The sequence below is a fragment of the Centropristis striata genome, chromosome 9 (genome assembly GCF_030273125.1).
Source record: "Centropristis striata isolate RG_2023a ecotype Rhode Island chromosome 9, C.striata_1.0, whole genome shotgun sequence".
NCBI lineage: Eukaryota > Metazoa > Chordata > Actinopteri > Perciformes > Serranidae > Centropristis > Centropristis striata.
Genome location: NC_081525.1, coordinates 34,553,898 through 34,578,859, shown reverse-complemented (window position 1 = coordinate 34,578,859; position 24,962 = coordinate 34,553,898). Strand labels below are relative to the sequence as shown.

At 40.1% G+C, this 24,962-nt stretch overlaps 1 protein-coding gene across 1 annotated transcript in view; it reads right to left on the bottom strand.

The window, feature by feature from the left end:
• Positions 1-24,962, bottom strand: part of agbl4 (AGBL carboxypeptidase 4) — a 318,197-nt gene that overhangs the window by 274,623 nt on the left and 18,612 nt on the right. Inside the window, exon 3 of the mRNA XM_059341738.1 lies at positions 17,120-17,244. Coding sequence (XP_059197721.1) covers positions 17,120-17,244 — 125 coding nt within the window. The remainder of the gene's footprint in view (positions 1-17,119; positions 17,245-24,962) is intronic.

Below are 24,962 nucleotides of genomic sequence, written 5' to 3'. Positions count from 1 at the left end.
ATTACACAAATGGTCGGTGAGCAAAAGAAAACATAAAAGGCTAAATGAAAAAAATAATTAAAAAAAACCTGAAAACAATGAAAACATATACTGCGTGTGAAAAAGATATGTCTACATCCCACACAAGTGGCGAGCCCATCCTTTGAGCCATATGTATTTCATTTCAACAAGAGACACAACCACAAGACCATATTGTCCACAAGCACTGCAGTGTTAGAAAAAAAAAACCCTAGTCCCACTTTTGTTGCGAAACAGTGTTCATCTGTTTGAGCTATTTCCATCTCTGATTCCTTTGTGAGCTTACAGGAAAGCACAGGTCCGCTGCATCCCTTGAGATGCTAAATCTCGACATCACAAAGACAAACAACATCTGTTTACTCTCAAAAACTCTCTAGCAGAGCTGCTGCCATGGTGGAGATATCACACATGCAGGCTGAACAAAGCAGTAAGGTGTCTCTATCACACTGTGATCCCCAATCTGAATCGTGTTTTAGAGAGAATCCCTATAAAGTTTACTTGGCTTAAATTGTCTGGGCATCTTTGACAGGGATAGTCCTCTGTAAAAGAGGAGGCAAGCTGAGCATTTACAGGATCACATTTAACATATAGAGCCCTGTTTTCATCCCAGTGCAGATCAACCACCAGCAGAATGGGATTCTGTCTTTTGCTGGGAAAAAGTCGATTTTGTTGCACCCGCTTCAATTTGGTAACATTGTGGCTCACCATGAAATAGATTTTTCTGCAAAGTTCAAGGAGCACTATAGAGAGGAGTGTCAATACAAAACTGGCGTGGCAGTGGAGTTTTGGTGTCAAAAATAACTGTTTCCCCGACTACTCTGACCAGAGCTGCCTCATGTATTCCCTTTTGTTTCTTAAGCATGCTGGTTTATGACGTTACCCACAAAAAACCAACCAACCTTCCCAACAAAAATTTGACGTACGTTATTTGTGGGACCAACTCCAGGGTAATAAGGAGATAGACCGTATAATCAGAAACATGTCTGTCACTTGAGTTCAACAGTAATCACATCATGTTGAGCAAAATGCAAAAAACAAACAACTTTGCCTGAGTCTGTAGAATCTTTCACGACATGCAGTTGTTTTGAATGCACTCAACGCTGCCATCACTTATTGTAAACATACTGCCACTGCTCTGTAACACAGCACTACGTCTCCTCCCACATTTTTCCACAATTCCGAATTGCGATGTGAATTCACTGACTTGGGACGCCAATATTACACTGTTGCGGAATCAGTATGAATATAAGGGGATGCCAGGGGATGAAACGCAGTATGGAAAGGGCCACCCAGACTCCTCAAAAAGTGTCCATGCCTGCCTTCTAGAGGTGTGACGATACACTCAGCTCACGAGACGAGACAAGACACGATATTGGGTTCATGAGGACGAGACGAGATTTTAAGAAAACTAAAATGACACAATATATGTCTGGACAAACAGACTTTTATTTAATCGAGTTGCACATGCATTTTGAAATATTTTATTATAACTCTTTACATGCATGATGCAGGCATGAGTTTTTAATAAACTTCTTCTTCTACAAATTGAAACTAAAACTAAAATTTTTAAAAATTAAAATCCTAGTGTAAACAATATAAGCCGTGTTTCCTTTAGGGGGAAGAGTGGCCACTGGTAAAGTCTCCGGAGGCGACGTATGGTTTTCCATCATTGCGTAATCGCTTAGCAGCAGTTTCGACCGTGATCCTTGATCACATATGTGACAGATTAAACACGGGAGACGCAACTGTTGCCGACATCGCTAACTGAACACAACGTCAGCAGCTGATTATAACATAGCAGCATGGCTAACTATGCACAGTGTCTCCGCTGCTCATAAACATAGCAATCTTGAATTAACCAGCATCGCTAACTGTGCACACAGTGTCCGGTGCTTGTTGTAAACAAACAGAGATCGCTAAGTGAACACCTCCTGCAGCAGCAGCACATACACACTGTACTGCTACAGAGCTAACTGTTAGCCTGTTAGCAATTTGCAGCTGTAAGAGATTGCTGCAGGAGGACTGTGCTGCTTCGATTCGTTCTTACTCTTCTTAACGAGCCGCCGTCTCCTGTGACGTCATTCTGGCTGCTTGCTGCTTTCCCTCCTTCTCCTCCTCTTCTTCTTTTCCTTTTTTTCTGCCCCCACAGGGCACAAATAGAAGTTTGGATAGCTCACAAATCTTGTGAGATTTTTAACGCAATGAGAAATATCGGCGAGTTTAATCTCGTCACACCCCCACTGCCTTCTGAAATTTCTTACCAATACACAAGTTGACCTGGATATCAAAAATTAAAAATCCATTCAACAGGCTCACTCCAACCGATCTCTCTGACCTTTTATAACCACATGTCCCATCAAGGTCACAAAGGTCAACTGACCAAAGATCAAGATTAAAGCATAGGGGAGACTGCACCTTTGTAGTTGTAGTTGTAATACAGTATGAGTGATGTTGTCCTATTTTTTAAAACTGGTGTTTGTGTGTTTATTATATCGTTTTATGCTTTTTGTTATTTTTTATGCAACAGAACTTTGCTCAACTGTTTAAATGTGCTTTATAAATAAATTTGGATTGAGTTGGACTGGATGCCAATTAATTACCATCTATTTTAAATCTGTTCGACCGTTCTGGGTTTTTGGTTGACCATATTTGTGCACTTATTTAAATGCATGTGTACTGACAAAATAATAATTCTAAGGATAAACAGTGGCAAAGCAAATGGAATTCTAAACGTGTCTCTAATGGTGGAAATTATTCACTGCGCAGGATGCTGATGCTATTGTGTGTGTGTGTGTGTGTGTGTGTGTGTGTGTGTTTGTCTGTGTGTGTGTGTGTGTGTGTGCCCAACCATAGCCGCTTACCACCAGTGAGACATGAAACATTCATAGCAGATGTGACCAAGGCATCACAGAACAGGAAGTTGGATCCCCCAGGGGCTCTGACACACACACGAACATACACAGACAGACACACACACATACACTTGAGCCAACCAGCCTGAATAATCGCTGTTTTGTTTTATTGACATTCAGCTTCTGACTATATACCTGCAGGCACCAAAAATGGACAGAACACACACACACACACATTTGAGACCACAGTCTTGATTTATGGTGGTGCACAGTGCTGACACCACCTACCCCAGGTGCTGCCAGGAGATAGAGTTCTGCGTGAGCTGCAACACATCACACACACACACACACACACACACACACACACACACACACACGCACACGCACACGCACACACACACACACACACACACACACACACACACACACACAAACACACACACTCTAGCTCCAAGGCCAACACATTATATCATACTATATGAGTGTATTAGTGGTGGAGCATGTACACACTTGCCACTAGAGTAGCTATAAATGTTTCTCCTCACAGCATGCTCTTTCGGCCAGCAGGCCACCAGCAGCTAGCTCCTCACCCAGTGTCACTGACCGCGCAGAGAGTAAATTAGCCCAACTGGCTTGACCTAACCACATGGGGTGTGAGCACAGTCTGAAAGTGTCTCCCTCCAAAAAACAGCAACATCAAATCAGCACTAAAACAACCCTCAGCAGCAAACACTTCACCACTCCCTGCTTCCTGACTTCCAGCTTCATACATTCAAAAACAATAACCTTGATCACAGCAAGTGAGATACACTATTTAAATCATTATTATAATACCATATCATTTATTTGCAATCGAAGGATTAAACATTGCCTCAAATTGCTTATTATAGATAGATATATGTTTTAAGTGAAAGAACCAATTCCATTTTAATAAAATTGTTCATAGCCTCCCTGTAATAGAAGAGTTGGGGTTTCTGCTGCAACCGTAGCACTTCAAAGGTAAATTTTTTTTAACCTTTTTACATGTCTTTCACCCTCATCCTACCCTATCTAAAGATGCTGTACACAGAATTCAGAGCACACGGCCCTCAACATGGTGGTAGCTGAGGTTATGCTAACGTTGCTAAGGCCACTGTAAACAGGCCTCAAAATGACAACAATGGGGACAGAGCTATCAGTGTAACGTAAGAAAATGTTGTGGGTCAGCAAGTCGTTATCAGCGATTACCGCTGTTTGAGAGTAGTGCAGTGGCCGCGAGTGGGAAACACAAGAATTTTGCACCTGGACCGGCTACCATTCCAATTTGTGGTTGTTGTTGTCAACAAAGAACCAAGAAGCTCAGATTAAAACACATACACAATAAGACTTCTTTCTCTGGTCAGGACACCATTACTCAAATATATGAGTACATAGTTAGTAGATATTCCATGCTATATTAATGTTTTGAATGTTGAGTACAGCCTCTTAAAATGTTGTTTGATATATGCTTTTATGAGAAGCCTGATGAAACACATTGATTTTAAAATAAGGTTGTACACACTACTTTATTAAATTGGCCCTGGATTTTTGATCTCTTTTGCATCCCTGGAATCAATCATTCCAGCTTTCACTTTCACTGCAAGTGTCTAATAAGCAACGAAGAAATGTCTACCAAAACAATCAGATGTCAATCAAACAAAAAAGCGGCAATCTCTGGGTCTGAGCTGTGAGGCAAACCAGGAAGTGACTTAAGCCTGCATTCGACCGAAAATTCCAACAGGGGGTGCTCACGGCGGCTGCAGAAGCATTTCGGTCCATTCGTTTCAATCCAAAATGAGAAAAGTTCTGACTTGATTTATTACCTCAGAATTTTTTTTAGGACAACACTATGGTCTCAATTGCTAGTAAAAATCTTCTTCAAGACAATTCGATGTTAATAGTGTGAATAATGGCCTCATTTAGAAGAAAATATAAGATAAAGAATCGTATGATTTGGGGCGTGACAGGTCACTAACGAGGCGAGCCATCAAAACTAGCATCAGTTAATGCTCCATTTAATGTAACATGAATTAGCAGCGACTTCGCTCAGTCACTCACTTCTTCTGCTATGGGTTCACCAATCCTGCTCTTCTGCTCTCATCTAACATCTACATTAACATGGTGTTTGTTGGAGCAGAGGTGTCTTAAGATGCTGGTGAACTGGGTAACTGTGCATTTCCATTTCCATTTGCTGGAGTTTCAATGGATCTAGCCCAATACTGTATGTGAATAAACTTCGCTCACACCTCTCCATTCTGACTTTCAGACTCATGCACAATTCATTTTTGATGAGGATGTGTTCATCCCCTGTAGCGTGTAGCGTAACATTATACAGAAGAGTTGTACATACTAATCTAGTCTGTCTGTTGATTTGATTACATGAACACTAATTAGAACCAGCAGCATTGAAATCTAATCAGTTACACGGTTTGTCCTAGCACTAGATGGGGGATGAAATCTTCAAGACGATAGCAGAACGGTCAGTTATTGTTATTGCTGACTAAAGACAGCAACGAGGAATCTGAATGAGTCATGTTGGACAGTAAGATTTATGATGTATGAAAAGAAGCTCAGACAGAAGCTTAATCCACATGAGACAGAGATCACAGACGTAGATAAAGATGGTTTCAAGTTTAACTACCCTATGATCCCTAGAGTATATCATGTTTTATAAAAAATGTATAAGCAACAGAAACGAATGTTATAGCAGTGAAGACTAACTGAAGGCAGGAGCTCTGATCTTTTCATTGATGTGGTGTGTCAGTCACCATACAGTATGCTGGAATGGATCTTAGAGCCTCCAGCCCAAATGGCAGCCACTGGGATTCAGATAAATTCTGCCAGCCTGCCAGAAAATAGCAAAGGTAGATCGTATTCTCTGTTCATTGAAGAAGAGTATCAATCAAAACATTCTGTGAAGATTTGGAAATAATGTCAGCCATTTATCAATCGTATTAAATCAAATAAATTTCACTAGTTTAATGGCTGTTTCATTCTCATGAATGTGGTGTATTTGTTTAATAATAATAATATTCGCTGCCACTCCTCTTATCTAATCTCACTCTTTATTTGTTTTCTCCTTGTAAACTCTGATACTCCCATTTAAATATTCCCTTCTACATAGTTTTGCAAGTTATCAAACAATACACTGTTGCTCTTATCAATCAAACACACTTTTGAAAAAGTTATGTAATAATAATACTTGAACCCTAATGGATGTAAAAATAGACATTGCAGTTGGACCGGGGTCCATTTGGGTGAGGGGGCAACTATAGAGAGAACAGAGTCTCCAACAATGTGTTGGGCAGTGAACGGGGCCTTGCAAGTGATTCAGATTGCCATCTTGACAATATGCCTGTTCAAAGAACTTACAGTGAATAAAAGACAGTGCCATTTGCCACATACATGCCATCAAAAACGCTAACCCATTTCTATTATGGTTTTCTATTCTTTTCCTTAAAACAGCAGCAATATATAGCAAAAAAAATCTTCTTTCTTAAAAAATACTATAAATTAACTATTTAGTAAAACAACAAATTTTTTCTTTTCTATTTTTGTCATGAACATATATAATGATGATTGATGGGTATTTATCATGATGGTGTCTCTACTTTTCCAACACAATAGCTGAAGTATCTTCCACTGTAAAATCAAACACATTGCTGGTAAAATATATGTGTGTGTGTGTGTGTGTGTGTGTGTGTGTGTTTCTGTGTGCTTCATAGTTCACACCTAGTGTGCAGTTGGCCTTATCTATCGGCGGCTGTGGCTCAGTTGGTAGAGCGTTCGCCCAGTGATCGGATGGTTGGTGGTTCGATCCATGGCAGCCTACATGTCGAAGTATCCTTGAGCAAGATACTGAACCCCAGATTGCTCCTGATGCTGCGTTCATCAGTGTGTGAATGAATTCCCAATGGTGACAGGTGGCAACGTTTAGAATAGCCTCTGCCACCTGTATGAATGTGTGTGTGAAAGGGTGAATGAGCGCAGTCTGTAGTGTAACGCGCTTTGAGTGGTCGCAAAGCGACTAGAAAAAATTATAGCAAAATTATATTATTGCATCAAGGACAGACAGACAGACAGATAGACAGATAGACAGATAGATAGATAGATAGATAGATAGATAGATAGATAGATAGATAGATAGATAGATAGATAAAGAATGGGGAAAAAAGACAATGCACTACAACATTGCAGGCATTCTCATCAGATGGTGCATATTAGAATAGTAGCTCGTCAGCAGCCTCCCAAAACAATAAAACAGCAGTCGACAGACAGCTTAGCCCATCAGCACACTGTTAAATTACAGCCATCAGCACCCCCCTCCCCCCCTCTGGATCTAAACTCTCATCTCTAGCACCAGGAGAACAATCTGCAGAGTAATTAGCCTCCACCAACAGACAGTTACAGAGAGAAGGAGGACGTTTGGCTTGATTAAATTATTAAACCACACAAACAAAAAACAAAAGCAGCATCAAAGAGGCACTGCGGCTCTCCTTCAAAGCTCCTCGCTGTTCCCTAAATACAGAATACAGAGAACGTGTTCTCCCAAGCCACTAGTTGGCATAATTAGCTAAATGTGTGCATTTGCGCATGAGTGTGTGTTTGTGTGTGTGTTTGCTGTGATTGGACCCATTCCTCCAACTGCTATCTAAAATAACCAAGTGGTTAACGACAACATGATGCCAGGGAGGCCCCCCCACCCCCCAAGCCAACGTACACACACATCACATGCGTCTACACACATACACATTAAACAATACTCTAATTACAACATTTATAACTCCCCCTTGCCTCCTGCGTCTCTCCAACCCCCAACCCACAAATCTGTGAATCTGGAATTGAATTTAGCCCAAGTTGAGGGCTGCGCTGGCATGAAAAGACTATTTGATTAGAACGGCAGTTGTTTCATTTGTGGTGCAGCAGATTGCAGAGCCTCTCTATCCGGTGTGCAATCTGTATTCATTACTCGGTGTAAAAGGATGATCCATGTCCTGACACCAGGCTCATCATTTCATGCAGATGCACAGCAGCTCCACAAGGCCCTTACCAAGCCACCATACCATGCTTTCCCCTGACACCTCAGCTATACTCTACTCCTTTGCCCCTTCTCACCACTTTCTCCCTCTTTCCTGGTTTCCCTCTTTTCCCAACATGAGTATGATGAGTTCTTGGCCTGAACATAGTACAGCTGTGATAAAAAATATAATTAGTTAGTGGGTTTGATATTGACACAAAATTTTTTTAAATATTCCAAGTTAAACTAAATATGGCCAATGTAACAATAGTATGATATGAGACTTGATATAATATACTGTAATATTGCAAGGGTTGCCTTTTAAAGGCTGCATTATAGTAAATTGATGTAATTTTCTGAACTTACCAGACTTTTCTGTTATTTGCCTTTTCTCGCTTCATTATATTCACATTACTGATGAGTATTCATCAAAATCCCACTGTGCAATAGTTTGCGAAAAGCACCAACAGTCAACCTTGTAATATCTTTGCAGTATCAATATTGAGGTATTTTGTTATAAATATATAATAATATGTCTTGATATATTTTGTTTCTTCAGTCTCAACTAGCCCTAACTGCCATTAATCCACATAATTCAGCAATATTAATGAATTAAAGCTCAAAATTGGCATGATCACTCCTTTTAGAATTCAGTTTAGCTTAAAAAAAAAATGTTTTTTTTCCATATACTAACAACACCTTCTTTCAAAAGAGTCGCACAAAAGAGCAGTTTACAGCACCTCACTCCCTCTTATTTCTATCTTTTCGGCCAGCATTTACTGCCCTTTCCCCTTTCTTTTTATTCCATGCTGTGGCTTGCAACCTAGCTCTCTTTATTCAAGGACTGTAAAGGCCTGCTGGCCCCCTGCCACCAACCTAGTCAAAACTTTAAAAAGACACACATCGTTTTAGACTGCCAGGCTTTTGGGCCCTTTATTTTGGTGTGCATAAATTAGTCTGCACAGATCTACTTCCACGCTGTTTTCCATGTGTGCGTTATGCATCGGCAGCCACAAAAATACCAAAAGTTCGCCAACACCCTTCACGCACTTGACTGCTCTTTGCACTCTGCGCCTTGATTCGCGAAATTAGCAGCTAGAGTCCACTTTGGCAGCATCTCACTCCGCCATACTGTTGGGCTCCGAATGGATGGCCCACTGATGACTGTCCTGATGGGCACACACTCCAACCCCACTACAGATGTGTCCCATGCCACAAACGTGTCAGAATTACAAGCTGTCTCATGACATATGACACATAAACAAAACCAGAGATCCCGAACTTTCATATGACTCAACTGTAGTTGTTTGTAATTTTCCATTTTTTTGTATAACTGTAGAATTTTGCATGTATATTGTATTTTTAACCCTAAAAGTCCCTTAGAGCTTTGCATGAGTCTCTTCTGTTTGAATAAAGTGAATCTAAATGCGTGATAAAAAAGTGTGTCTGCTTTATTTCAAAACATGCCCTTAAGCTTTGTGCCTCCTTTTTAAAGTGAATCAAGCTAAAAATAAAGCAATGAATTTTGATAAGGAACCTTGCGTCAGCAGAGATAACCCAGGGAAAACTCATTTTGCTATCAGGGAGACGATTTGAAAATTCATTCAGTGCTGTTGTCATATCCTTTTGTCCATGTCATTATGAAGTGATCTGGGGAGCATCAGCCCTGACAATAAGGAAGCATGCCTTAGTTCGCCTTAACAGAACAAGGTCACTTACGATACCCTACGCTCCCTGACACAACTGTCTGATGTCTTGTATGTCTTTCAAAACCGCACAAGTCTTTCCACAACTTCCTTCCCTGGTTTGAAACTGGGATCCTAAACTTTCTGGGCCTGTGTGGTGTGTTTGTGAAGTGAAATAATCCCTTTGGCAGAGTCACACAGAAGCCAGTGTCTCTCCTTTGGAGACTGTAGAGAGGGGGAGCTTAAAAAATGAACTTCCAAAGAAGAAGACCACAAGCACAGGATACATGCCTATCTACCTTGTGCCATATGCTGCAGAGGCAGAAGGGGAAGAAAAGGCAATGCAAAGGACTAAAAAGGACATGGCCAGCCTGAGTCTTTAAGACAGACAGGGCAAGGAGACAAGCAGACCTGTTGACAAGCATGTAAGTGGGTTTGTGTATATGAGTTTGACAGTGTGCATTGCAGTGAGCCTTGCCTTGCGTATGTTGTTGACAGTATGAGTAAGACTGATAAAGTACAGGAGTCTAATCCTAAAGCTACATATCATGCAAGCCCACCCATGGGAAGAGCCACTGTCACCAGAACCCGCCACCAACCAGCTGTCTCCTGTACACGCTCATGGCCACGATACGCCAGCATTGATTAGCCAACGTTCATCCAATGGTGCTCACTAGAGACCAGCCTGTCCTCTTCTCCCTCTGTCACTCCTGAAGGACATCACAGCACAGACATGACGGTGGAGAGATGCAAGGAGCACGGAGGAAAGGAGGGATGATACACAGGTAGAAAAGGCAAGGGGAGTGGAGTGTCCCCACACACTTCTGCAAACCTGAGAAGACCGAGAAGGAGGAGCATGGGTGAACTTCGATGTGTTGATTCACAAAGACATGGCAGAAACAGGCCTTCTACTAGGGCTGGGCGATATACAGGTACATCTCAATAAATTAGAATATCATAGAAAAGTTTATTTATGTCAGTAATTCAAATCAAACAGTGGAAAAACACATTATATAGATCCATTACACACAGAATGAAACATGTCATGTCTTAATTTATTTAATTTCTTCTAATTATAATGATTATGGCTTACACTTAAAGAAGAACTAAAACTCAGTGTCTCAAAACATTTGAACATTACAAAAGACCAATTTTAAAAAGTAGGTTTAATATGGAAATGTTGGCCTCTGAAAAGTATGTCCATCTATATGCACTCAATACTTGGTTGGGGCTATTTGACTTAAACTACTGGAAATTGACTTTTCCATCATATTCTAATTTATTGAGATGCTCCTGTATATGGAAAAAAGTCATATCCCGATATATTTAGGCTGAATATCTATATACGATATATATCCCACTATTTTTTATTGCAAAGAGAGAGCAAATGTTCAGTCAAAGTCAAAGCTAAATATGACATTTCACAAGTAGTTTTATTGAAACTGTTTATTTAAATAAATATTAATACTGTATAACAACAGGAGTATGTTTTCTAAAAAAATCAAAGCTCCATAAATTGCATATTTAAATAAAAAAATATCTTAAATAAAAATAGCCAATGAAATAAAATAGGCCAATCTTTTGCCGAAATAAATATATTTATATGAGAAAAGAATAACAACCATTACAAAAGACCTACATATGGCAAACCCTAGTAAGGGCAAGATTTATATATAAAGAGATATGTTTTTTTAACTATATCGATATGTACGATATGGTCTAATTCCATATCACATTTAAAAATATATCGATATATTTGTGATATCAATATATCGCCCCGCCCTACCTTCTACACCAGAACATTGTCCAGAGCTGATGAAGCAGTTGCAGGCTGGCATTGATGTTACACACCACCACCAGCTGACTTCCCAGAACTGCCGCCAACGTGCTCTATTTAGGACGGGAGGGAAATGTATTGCTTCCATGAACAAGTCATTTCTCGTAAATAAACCACTCCTCCTCCTCCTCCTCCTCCTCCTCCTCCTCCACCTTCTCCTCCTCCTCCTCCTCCTATACCCTCTCTTCCTGCTTCTGTCTCTTCTGTATAGAAAAAAAAATCAATGTGCATCACATCCATTACCCTGCTCTTGCACTGCTCTCTCCCTATCTCTGTCTTTCTCTGTCTCTCACTCACTCCTCTTTACTTTATTCTTTTTTTCTCTGCTTTAGCACAAGACATCAGCATATTAATGAGGTATCTTTCAAACTGATAAGTAAATTACACATTAAGAAAATGACACATTGTAGAGGATGTTTGAAGGCCTTTTAAACCCAATTAGGCATTATGACATGTGATATCAGATATAATATTGAGCTCATTTATAGAACTGGTTGGAGCCCAATCACAGTCTATGAAAAACAGTAGCTGCATAAAAGTAGGACTGCTTGATTAGCGTCACCAAGACATGGTTCCTAATGGCTCCTGGATAGTTTAAACATCCTATTTAATGTTTAACTTTATGCGCCATCCAACTTATCCCCCTCGACAAATTGCATAACATCACTGAAGATGAATTTAAATAGGTGAGCTTTGTCTGAAACAGTTAAGTGATGACGGCTCTTTAGGGATTCTAGGTAACACATGGCCTATTCTGCTTTAGTTCGTCCTCTTTCCTGATTATGGAGAGTAACCGCCCTGCACTGTGCTTTCCCTGGACAAGTGAGGCTTACAAATCACCCCTGCAGCAGTTGGAAGAGCTGGAGGAGTTGAAGGCGCTTCGTGCAAGGTTTTACTGCCTGTCTTCTATGAATGGCTCCCTGAAGGCTCCTATGATAATAGCTCACAGCCGTGCCCTTCACGGAGCCTGACATCAAGCACACCCCTACAGCAGAATGGAACGGCATATCAACCTACCCAATGGGGTGTCATATCAACTCATCCACTGGTTTCTGGTCATAACATAGGCAGAAGTTGAAATGAAATAGTAATAGCTGTCAGGGTGAAATTCACCCAGTATGGACATCAGGCGCAAAACTTTTCTAAAGGTCCAATGTTATTGAGTTCTTGTCATTTTATTCAAAGTAAATGAGAGAGGAAAACAATTTCAGAGTCCGGGCCCTCTGCTATAAAATACACTGTGTAGCACAAAGTGTGAGTAAGTGCATGAACAATGAAACAGCCAAACTTCAGCATGTTGGTATAATTCAGGTTTGTTTACCTTTGTTTACAAGACAGGTATACCAGATAATGTTTTTATATTTCCACAAGGCAAGATAATCAGCTAAAATAATAAGAGAAAGTACCCACAATGTAATTGAAGCTTATTGTTAAATATGATCCCATATACCACATTACTGTATACAAACAAGTCATTTTGATCTCTTCTTTAGTATCCAATCTCTGTTACTTCCTCGACTTTACCTGTTTCTCCCAGTCTTATGTGTTTTCGGTGCTGCTGAATGAAATGCAAATTACTAACGAAAAGCCAGTCAGCAATGCCAATCTCAGATATCTTTGATGTATTCAGGCATAAGCCCCACAGTCAATCCAAAAATATGTGCCAAAGTAGATCTAGACTCACACCCCTCCCTAGACAGAACTGGGAAACACTACAGAAAATACTTTATGTAACATTTTTTAGGCAGTGCTAAATGACTTGTTAATAAATAAATTAGTCATAACAGTAGACCGACTCATTGTTCTCTGCCAAGCATAAGCTTGAAGGGGATAATACATAGCGTCATGTGTGTGCATGTGTCTTTACTGGGACCATCGTCTCAATATTATTTGTGCACAGTTATGACTGTATGCTCAATTACCTCTTCTGGTTGCAATGTTGCAAAGACATGTCTGCTACGTGGCTAGACTAAAAGCAAGCCTTACCTGGTCAGCAGCTGGCCACATTTGGCCTTTGTCATGCCTCAAAAATGGACACCCAGATCATCAGCAGACTAATCTATACCCAATATGTTATGATCCACTAAAGTAAGGCACAATATGGGATAATCAAGTCCTTGTTTATGTTAAGTTACCCGGTATCTTCCCTGTAAGGGAGATAGGAGGGACAATTCAATTTCGTTTAAATTCTCCTGTTTGAGAGGGGAGAGGGAGACACGCCTAGTAGAGATCTGCTCTCTACTGAGTGCACTTTTCTAGTTAATCAAGTAACAAGACGTCTACAGACTACACACTAGAGGCTCTGTGAGGTTGTACTTGTCAGCACAAGTCATCCAAACTAATCACATTATATGGACACAAAAACCACTACAGGGGCTATATGCACTATTAAGAATATGCATTACATAGACTGTAAAGATAAGTGCTTTCCTTAACTTTTGAATTATTTTGAATTATCTTCTACTTTAGATAGTGACAGCCCTAGTGTGCACATTCAGTTGCACTTGTGAAATCAGTCTGTGCACTATCAAATAAATCAGAATTGTTACTTTTTGAGCATTTAACAAATACCACCACAAACACTCCCAGGTGTAGATGTGGATGGGGGCGGGGCTTTTAAATCACAATGTTGGTTCAGCCAGCGGACACTGCATTGTCTATCAGTCCAACCCTACTTGGGCACAGTGATGTTTTTAGCTAAATGCTAATGTTAGCATGCTAACATGTATACCATGGTTGCAAAGGCTTTCTAACAGCTGTGACTTAAACTATGGCTGTTTTTACGTGTTTTATCAATAAATTTGATTAGATTTTATATAAAAAGTATCTGTTTGGGGCGCCCGGTGGCTCACACTGGTAGAGCGCATACCATTAAGGCTGAGTCCTTCCTGCGGCGGACCTGGGTTCGAATCCGGCCTGAGGTCCCTTTGCCGCATGTCCTCCCCTCTGTCTCCCCCTTTCTACCTATCACTTTCAATAAAAGCAAAATGCCAAAGAAAAAAATCTGTTATAAAGTTATAATTCAGAATTGGTCTCTTTGCAATACACTATACTTGTTTGAAAATCGCAAAGCTTTTTTACATATCATAACAGAGTAAGTACCTTAGTTAACTAAGTTATTGTCTCATCCAAAAAAAATGAGTAAAACACAGACTTTTTCTCAGATGTTTGTCTCCTTGTGTCCCAGTAGAGACTCAGAATAATCACTCAGCAAAAAGTATTTGCTGCTCGACATTTTCCCCAAGAAAATATGCCAAACCAAGCAAAACCTCAAACAGTGTCACATGGTCCCGGTCATTGCAACCAATGTAACCAGAATTGGTCTGAGCTTTTGAGGTAAGTGAGTGGTTCGAAAAACACAAAAAAAGAAAGGACATACAAAAAAGAGACATTCATCCATCCAGCCATCCATCATAACCGGTGCTATGGTGAAGCCAATTTCCACAAAGCTGCTAAGCTGATTGAGGCAGACCAAATCTGTTTCACCAGCTTACATTCCTTCAAAATGGCCATCTCACTTCCAATATCACGGGCTTTTACTGTTCCACATTCCCCTGGCTCAGGCTGAGAGTTAGCAAGGCTTAGCTGGATGAAACACTCCAACAGCCCAGTTCTCCCCTGGAACCCACTGATATCTCTATAGCACAGCCTCTCTCCACATAGCTACACTTAGTTGGTTTATTTACTTGTGTTATTATTCTTTGTCTGTTTAATTTCTCGGTTTTATTTTTTGTTTCAAATCATAACAATGTTACAGCTATTAGGATGTAAACGAAAGATTTATGTGAAATCTGACGGTTCTAGGCACACAGACACAATCTAATCACAGCGTCTGTACACACATACAAACACACACACACACACACACGCACACACGCACACACACACCTTGGCAAAATGCACAGGCAGCACTTAACCACAACACCTTCTACTGGAGTAGATTAAATTCACACAAGGCCTCTTTGAAGAAGGAAATTGGACAGATAAGAAACAGATTTCTATGAAAAAAGCTTCTGAGGGCACCTATAGAGAGAGAGCATGGAAGTGTGCATTGGAAATGTTTGTTCACCTGTAAGCCTGCTCTCGCATGTGCCACTGTACATAGTGTGATCATATACATGATATGTATCAATCTTTTGTCGTTTATTATGTAGTATTTCCCTCCCAGCTCGCTTTTTCTCTGTCTCTCTCCCACACTTTCTCTGTCATTTTGCCACAACAGCAAATATCCTGTTGGCCCGGGCTGCAGACTGCTGGTGCTGGTCTATCTGGCCCTGGGATCGATCCGGCTCCAAGCCGAGGCCTCCCATTCATCTCAGAGCCATAAAATGTGATTAGTGCTGACTACAGCACTGCGGGGAGATAGGCTGATAGGCCTGATAGCCTCAGATAGGCTGGGTTGGACACTCTACAGGAAGACAGCAGCAACAGCATGCTGTGGATTCATCCATGCCTTTTTCTTTTTTCTCTCTTGCTCTCTATTTGCTTTTTTCTCCCTCTCATCTTTGTCAAGCTCTTTCTCTCTCCCTCTTTCTATCTTACTTCCACTGTCTTTATATTTGGCCATCTTCACTTCATCTCTTTCAAAACTTTATATCTTTTTTTTTGTTTGCTTCATATCAAAGCCTGACAAGCTTGTATGCGCACAAATTACACAGTAGCAGTCAAACTTAAATGCCAATATTGTCCGTTTTACCTTTTTCTTATCATGCTTAGTTATATTTAAAGAACAAGCCTCCATCCCCCTAAAGCCACATTCACTGTACCCACAAACAGTGTATCTCTGTGGCATGTGACCACCTCTGTCAGCCAATCACAGACTTGAGAGCTTGCAAGTGGCAGAAATAGCTGGAAGGCCACGACAAAAAGTGTGGTAGGAAGCAGATGATTGCCTCAATTCTGAGGAGGAAAAACTTTGGTGGGGTGTACATTTCTAATGGCACTGAGATGTGTTGAAGGACATTAAAGAAGGTATCGGGACACTTTGTATGTGTATAACTCTAGACTACAGACATCATCAATTGTTTCCTAGCTAAACATATTATTATTTAATACTGGTAACATATTCTGCCTTGTGAACATCCAGTAGTTTCCAAAAAAAACTGGAGCATACTGCTTCTGAACAATCATTTCCAAAGGAAACACATAATCTGGCATCATCTTAAAAATAAGGATTATTAAATTGGCCCAATTACTATCTTCTAACCAATGTATGTTGTCGTGCATTAGAGATCAGAATTGAGCATGAATTTTATCTTAAATATTCATATTTAATCTCATGGTACCTTCACAGGACTGCCTTTCATGCTAGGCCGCCGAAAGCAAACATTATGGTCATTTATAGGGGCGTCCCATTTCAATTCTAAAACAAAAATCAATCAGATTGCAATCAGAATTATCAAAATAAAAAGCAAGTCTGGCAATTTAGCCATATTTAGTGTGGTACATAAAAAGTATTGCAGTCATAACGTATTTTTTGGACAGGGCTTGGAAGTCCTCACAGTAACAAGACATTTCCACAGCACTGGTGTGAAGAAACACTGCACATGCTAGTTATTGTTTGCTTAAGTCAATTTAGCACCCTTAAAGAAGAAGTCTGTGTGTGTTATGGAAGATAGAAAGGAACTGGGAAAGAAGCGATTCTTTCTGATTAATGGTAACACTTTACAACACTGGACCACAGCATGCTGACCTGTGTCTCCCGGACATTCTCCACTGTGAAGTTGAACCAGACTCTGAAGCGGGGGTTGCAGGTGTCGGGCCGGATGAAGAGGTCAAATTCAAACTCACTGATGTAGTCAACACGACCAAGGTTCCCTGCAGAGACAGTGAAACAGCTTACATTAGCATGAAGTAGAGCTGTCAACATAACAGAATCACACATTTCCTCTGTATTCCTTAAAGTTTGCAATCAGTGGATTCAAAACATTACATCGAGACGGATGGGAAATCACAAAACAAAATGCAATAATTCAATTTGAGGATCTGAAAGTCTTAAATCTGTAAGTCACAGCCAAGTGTCTACTCAAAGTGCCTCACCATCATGGTGATCTCCTGCCTGGTTTATTACTGTGTGTACAGTATCTGCACAACTTACCCACAGAGAGCAGAAAGTACGGGGTACAGAAAGACCAACAGACGGGGTTGTTCCAGTCATCCATATCTGACACACAATATACTATCCACAGCAAGACGATCCAGATGATCAGTGGAAGTATAATTAATCCGATGGGAAGTATTTCCCCGCTTCAATTCTCAAAGCTGTCTATAAGATGACAGCATAGTAGGTGATTACATGACAAGCATTCTAAATATAGGCCTTGCCTGTGTCTTTTGATTCATATGTGGACACACATGTAATGGAGACTGTAGCGGTACATTCGCAAATTAATGATTGTCAGAGTCAAAAGCAAAGAAATGGGGAAAAAAGTGTGTTAGCCTTCTTGTTGGAGCTGCACAGAAAAATGATGTATTGACAGCTTATTTTCACTGAATGCTGTGCTTAACCCAATACATGTCAACTCTAGGCAGCTGCTCAAGTGTTAAGTTTGCTGGCAAGCGGGGGAAACGGCAAGGCTCCATGTCCCTCACAACGCTGCATCAGGGTACTGTTGACCACCTGGTGGCAAGTAGTACCATAGCAGCAGCACGCACACACAGACACAGCTGATTATAGACAGATGGGCTAACTACCACACTGTCAAAGTAGATCCCTCTCCTTCTGCCATTGGACAGAGCTAATCCACTAGTCAGCTTGCAACACACACACACACACACACACACTTTGCTCTGCTCCACCGAAGCTACCCATAGAAGTGCTATTAGTTTATATAGGTCTGCAGAAAACTACAGCACAAGGAGCTCTACAATATAAACGAGAAGTAGAGAGAAAGAAATTGCAAGAGGTTACTGTGCAACAATAAGCTGATGACTGATCCGTATTTACATTTGAAGCCCATCCACCAACAGTTTTCGCAGTGAGCACTAATGGTGAGTGGCGTCTCATTCCAGCACACTGGTGCCTGGAAAAAATCTCTCTGCAGACCGCTACTCTAACTGTTAAGGGAGTGTCTGAGCTCTGCTGAAATATAAAACTGTTGTTCTTCACCTACTCATTCTTAGACGGGCAGAGAGGTGTCAGAGGGAGGGGGATAAAGAGAGGCAAGAAGTCTGTATGTTGATGGATGACCTTTATCATGTAGAAATTACATGTGCTGTGGAAGACTTCACATGATCTGCCTTTCTGTCTTCATATGTACTTCATTGAGAATCTACATAGTCCACAATCAGAGACTGTGCCGTTAAACGAGCAGTCAGGACGGTTGAAATGTCACAACAATACTATATGGGTAGAAAGTGCTGCTACTGTGCTGTTATTCCACTGCTGCAATGATGGTGCAGAGGCACAAAGATAGACAGATGTGAAAGAGCACCAAAAATCATCGAAATGCTGACCAATCAGAGCAGACTGGGCACTTTCAGATGAATATAGGGATATTCAGTCAGACAGTATAAGAAAAGTAATATGTTTTTAAAGATTAAAGCATGTAAACATTTTCTAGTAAACCCAGAATAGAAGTTTGTACCTGAAAATGAACGATCCCCTTCAGAATCCTTTATTCAGTGTTTCGAGAAAAAATAGAGTTCCAAAAATATGATCTTTTTTTGCATGACTGTTTAATAATTCATGTGACTTAAAAGAACATATATACTTACAGAGATGTAGTTTAAAATAGTTGACATGTAAATTAAGTAAATGTCATGAATAAATATCCGTGCAAATAATGTACGGACATATGTTGGATACATTAACAAAAATCGGCATGTATGCACAAGAAAGTATGGGCGTACACCTGTGAGCACTTAAAACATATACTTCTATACATTTAATGTACACAAAGTTGCATACTGACACCTTCTTAAAATAATGGCCTAAGTCATTTTTTTCAGGTCTTTCAGAAAAACAAAACATTGGTGGCCAGCATCATGAGGAGATGCTTTAGGCAAAAAAATCATTTTTGTCCAAAAATGCCATTATTTTAGGAAGGTGACGATATGCAAATGTTAATGCACATAAACACGGATAGATGCACCACACATTCAGGCACATACCAACTAAAACAATTGGTGGTTTTATTACATTTTCAACCTCCCTGGTCTAAATTGTATTTAATATAATATGCAAATATAAATGCTGAAGTATTTTTGAAGCATATTATGTGAGATTTTGATACACTTTAATTCATCCTTCCATTTAGCCTTGATAGTTGATATAACTTTGTTGTGATATCATCACAAAGATAACAATAATTGATTCCATGACTGAGTTACCGTGTAGCCCTATTTTATTTTTATTTTTTTTGCATGGTGGCTGGCTAGCTAAGAAGTGGCAAGCAGGCAGGCGGGGACTAGCATTTTGGCTGGTTGGCAATGCAATCTCGAGCCATTGAAAGCAGATAAAGCCAAGAGCAGGCAGAGGGTTGAACCAGACCCAGCTGCAGCTAGCGAGCACGGACAAAGAGAGGAGATAGACAGCAGAGCAGCACCTGTTCCACACAGATGTGTCATCAAATCAAGCATCTCTCATACCGACATCACAGCCATTCATAGAGCTGACACTGCCAAATACAGCCTGTTAGACCTAGTTTATAATGGCCTCCAAAGGTCATAGCTCCTATCAGAGTCTTAATAACACTATTCAATGATGAAAACACAACCACTCTCTGAGGGCACTTTCCTCATGGGGGTATTTAATTCTATTTTTAAGATTTAAAATGAGTTAAAAAATTATCAGAAAGCAATTTATTAAGCAATATATTTGTGGTCTGTTAAAATTATCGTCATATATAGAACTTCCCTACACAGTCAACTAGAAATAAACTGAAACTGATGCTAATCAATCTTTCGGTCTGATTGCAGTTACACTGAAACTATTGTATGTTGTTAAGCCAGAAGAAGGTTTGACAGGTTGTTACAAATGCTGTCCAAGATGACACGGAAACAAAAGCTGTGAAGATAATTTACTTCATTTGTGATGCATTTTCACAAATCAGGGGCTTAGCTATTATTATTTATGATAGAAATATTTGACAAAACATCACAGTAATTGCAAAAGGAAAGCAGAAAAAAAATGCTGCTAGCTGGGCGCAGAGCACAGTTGAGTATTATTCATACAATTAAGAATGATATTGGGTGTAAATGAGGCCAATATACTGTGTTTGTCTTTGTCACAGCACAGGAATTTATTCACAACTGAAGTCTTTGAGGAAAGTGTGAAAAAAAGACTAATATAGGCTCCTTGTGAGGCCCTCGGGCTGTCTGTGGTTGCACTAAGACAGTGAATACTGATGTGCACAACCAACAGCAAATAAACGGCTTATGTTGTGAGCAAGGTGGAGCTAAATGTTTGAGTTTGCAGTAAACAAATTAAATCAAAATTCTTGAGACTTCATTTCATTTTTCTAAAAAAGTGGTCATCTATAACATCGGAAAAAATACATAGAAACAGCTGTATGGAAGCTCCTCCATCACACATCTGCCGAGATCCGTCCACAGGTTAGGATTTTCACACAGTTTTGATAATTTCACAGTATTTATACAGCACAAAGACATGGAAATCTCACTTTTTATGATAGGGGACCTTTAAAATTTCTACTTTGAATGCCTTTACGTCTCTCAGTAATGAAAACCCCAAATAAAACTTAAAATGCGTACAATAATGGTATCTATGCTAGAGTTCAAAATTCTGCAGAAGAGTCAAAAGATGCGGCTAAACTCAGATCTGTCTGCTTCTGCTTGTGAATACTGTAGCATGGGTAGCAATAGACAGCAGCCATGGGCGGCTGGGTTATTGAGCCTGATGCTGGAAGGCCTGACGTGAGAGATGGCTGCAGCCTCAACGTTAGAATTACATGTTCAGCCCGCGGAGCAGCAGGGATATGACACGCCATTGATCCCCGTTTTAATTTTATGGTGGCTACCTCCAGATTCAAACGCTTTGGTAGGCTGGTAGCCTGACCCTTTTAATCAATCCCATATCATTTAGTATTTAACTAACATAAACGGCCAACTGATTTTTCTGAAATGCCCTCTGAAAGCATTAAAGATTAAGTAGATAAAGCAAAGATAAGTTATGTTGAGTCTGTATGATGTTAAAAAGCGATGCAGAGTACACCAGATTTGTCAAGAACTATTTTTGGATCTTTATGGAACAGACAGACTGTATTAGTGTAAGTGAAGCTAATGAAGTACAGACTGAGAGACGATGAGAAAGAGGTAGAAAGACACAATTTCTAGTCCTTGAGATCTCTGGCATAATTCCTCTTGAGTATCACTCTCCATATTCTTCTTCAGTGGTGTCTTGGCAGGTTATGTTGAATATCAATCTTTGTCCTTGAGGGAAAACTAGTGCAGCGTTTAGACATTAACAAATTGGTTTCCAACGAACAGCTTAGCCCTTCTGGTGCAGCCCAACAAAACACAATTGCTGGTTCTGAACAAGATTTTACACATGACAGCCTCTCCTTGAGGAAAACCCCGAACAAAACCCTCTGTCTCTCTTTGTCTGTCTTTCTCTGATTCTTCCTCTCCTTCCATCTCTCTCACATACCCATGAAAACAAGAGGTGGAGTATTTTTCAAGAAAAGTGGGGAATCATGCTATATGTTTGTGCTGAAAACAAAAGTGTCTGGAAAATGGGTTTGAAACCTGCATCATTACACAGGGCCATAGGCAAGTAAACAGGGTGCAAACATGGGGTGGCCAAGTGGACAGTCAGTCATTCACACATGGGCTCACAGACTCTATGTGTGTGTGTTTGTATGTGAGTGTGTGTGTGTATGAGAGAGAAAGAGAGAGCTGGAGAGGGAGCAGAAGAACCTGGCTAATGTAATCCCATTATGGAGGTACAAGAGGGAGCAGTCACAGTGCTCAGCCCACACAATGGGCCGGCCTGCAGCCTGTAGCTATGCACTGGATGGATGGTTTCTGCCATGCAGATGGATCATCATACAGCAGCAGCAGGCCTGCCTGCCTCAGGCCTGAGGTGGAACTCACTTGCACAACCAGCCATTAGAATGGTAATAGGCAGTTGTTTCAAAATGAAATAGACTCTGTGGTTACAGTGCTTCCTACTTAGCAGATGTGTTGGCTGTCAAGTCCTAAATCTTACACATTTTCTCATAAATTCCAGTTAAGATTTAGGACGAGATACATTAAATATATTTGTTTTGAAAAATTCATGTTCCTCACAGCAATTAGTGTTGCTGCACCAACATTAACAACCACTACTGATTCACAATCCACACATAGACGCACACACACCACGCCATCTAATACATTCAATTTCTTTTGACTGACATAGCCATGTCCACAACTGTGTTTAAACACCAGACAAGAGATTAAAAGAGTGCTGTACTGCTGAGGGAGACCAGCCAGGCACCTTTTTAAACTTATTTTTTGCTGTGTTCCATTTCATTATTGGAAAACACATCAGTTTTCCCCCCGGCTGCGCTGCAGTGTGAGGAGGATTCCTGGACACAGAAGCAGGGGACTGATAAAGATAGAATTGATTCCAGCCAGCAGCAGCGGCAGCCATAGTGAAAGGGTCTCAGTTTAGACCTGCAGCTAAACGTCTGGTTTTTCTCTGCCTCTCTCTCACCATCTCTCTCTCTCCCCCTCGTCTAAAGGCAAGTTGTCACAGAGGCAACATCAATCTCCTGCCTCATGACTTCTTAAAGCCTGCCGTCTCCCCTGATGCCTTATCACTTCATCTGCAGGCAAGATTAAAGAGGTCACCTCCAAGTTTCCACAATCTAACTACCTAACAGGTATACTAAACTGCAGTCTATCTTTTAAACTGTTTAAAGGATGGCTTCGGTTTTTTCAAGATCATTTTAAAGGAATAGTTTGCCTTTTTGAAAAATGCTTAATACAATTAGACAACAAGATTTATACTCCTCTCATGTCTTTATGGTAAATACTTTAAGACTGTAGCCAGCAGCAGGGTAGCTTAGCTTAGCATAAAGACTGAGAACAAGGTGAAACAGCTAGCCTGGCTCCATCAAAAACTTAACAAAATCCTCCTATTAGGATCTCTAAAGCTTACTAATTTAAATGATTTATCCCACTTGATTTAAGTGTTAAAATGACAAGTTGTAGTTATGGACTTATTGGCCAAGCCATTTCGTAGCAATCACGTCTTGAAGTCTCTGCTGGTTGTTTGGCAAACTTATGGTTATGATGCGACCTTTAATACAATACTCACATGCCATTATGTTACTTAAAGAGCTATGGGTCATTGCAGTTCATTCTTCTGTCCAATACGTGGCTTTAAGAGATATCTTTGTGGTGCATTCATGTTGTAAAAAAAGGTTGGGTTTTTATCTCACAAGTTAAACTGAAGATAATATGAAGCTTCAGCATTCTGAGACAAATCAAGTAGGTCACGTGTGATGTATGCTGTTCAGTAACTGATTTGCAGTGTTGGGGTAACTATATTCATATTTGTATAGTGATTGAAGAAGTTAAACATTTTTTTCCCCCATTTTTTGTTTAATTAACTGAAACTACTAACAATTTTATTGTTAGTAGTTTCCACTATTGTACACCACCTATTGTACCACTGATTTTGACCATTCCCATTTTTCCCATTCCCATTCCCATTCCTGACCGCTGAGAAGGCAATGCCCTCATCAGGAAGCCACTACCAAACACTTTACCTTTCATCTTTGTCTAGTGCTCAGTGTTTACACAGTGGCATTATGGATAAACTCTGGATATTTATAGCATTTATTAACAAATGAGAAGTTGCTGTACGCTATTTTAGATGTTACCTGCCAGTGCAGTACTGGTCCACCTGGATTCTAGTTCCTGGAAGGCAGGTGTCTAAATCATGGATATTGTATACAAACCAAAGCTGACAGTACTTTCTCAATAAATGGTGTGGGTTTTAATTTTAGTTTATTTTGTTGTTTGGCTTTTCTTTTTTGCTGCCATGGGATTTTTGTATTATATTTTGTTTAAATTTGTATCACATATACATTTTAAATTTGATCTTTTTGCTTGCAAAGAAGTTTGAACTACTTTTTCGAGGCAGCTTTAGTTAACAAAACTAGATTTCTGTGGGGGACTTTTGCTGTAGTTGAACTTTTTTCAGTGTGAAGTAATTGCTCTCAAATGTAGTTTTCCCAACACTGCTGATTTGTTTCAGACAAGTGCCAACAAAGAGAAGTTTATCACACAAAGCATAACCATTTAATAAAGTATGCACAGTGGAAGCATTTATACCCCTACCAGCAATTAGACCCATCCCCTGAAACCAGCATCAAGGCTCTCAGAGTAACACCTCAGCGGCAAACCATAACAATAATAATAACATAACAGTTTTACTAAGTTTTGAATCCTTTAAATGTCTGCCTTGCACTTTACTAAGAAAGTGTTGTTTCAAAAGCCATGGCTCTGACTGCATATTCTGCTGTCCACAATATTGTCTGAATATAAAGACACATTTTCATTTAAATTTAATATCTAAAACA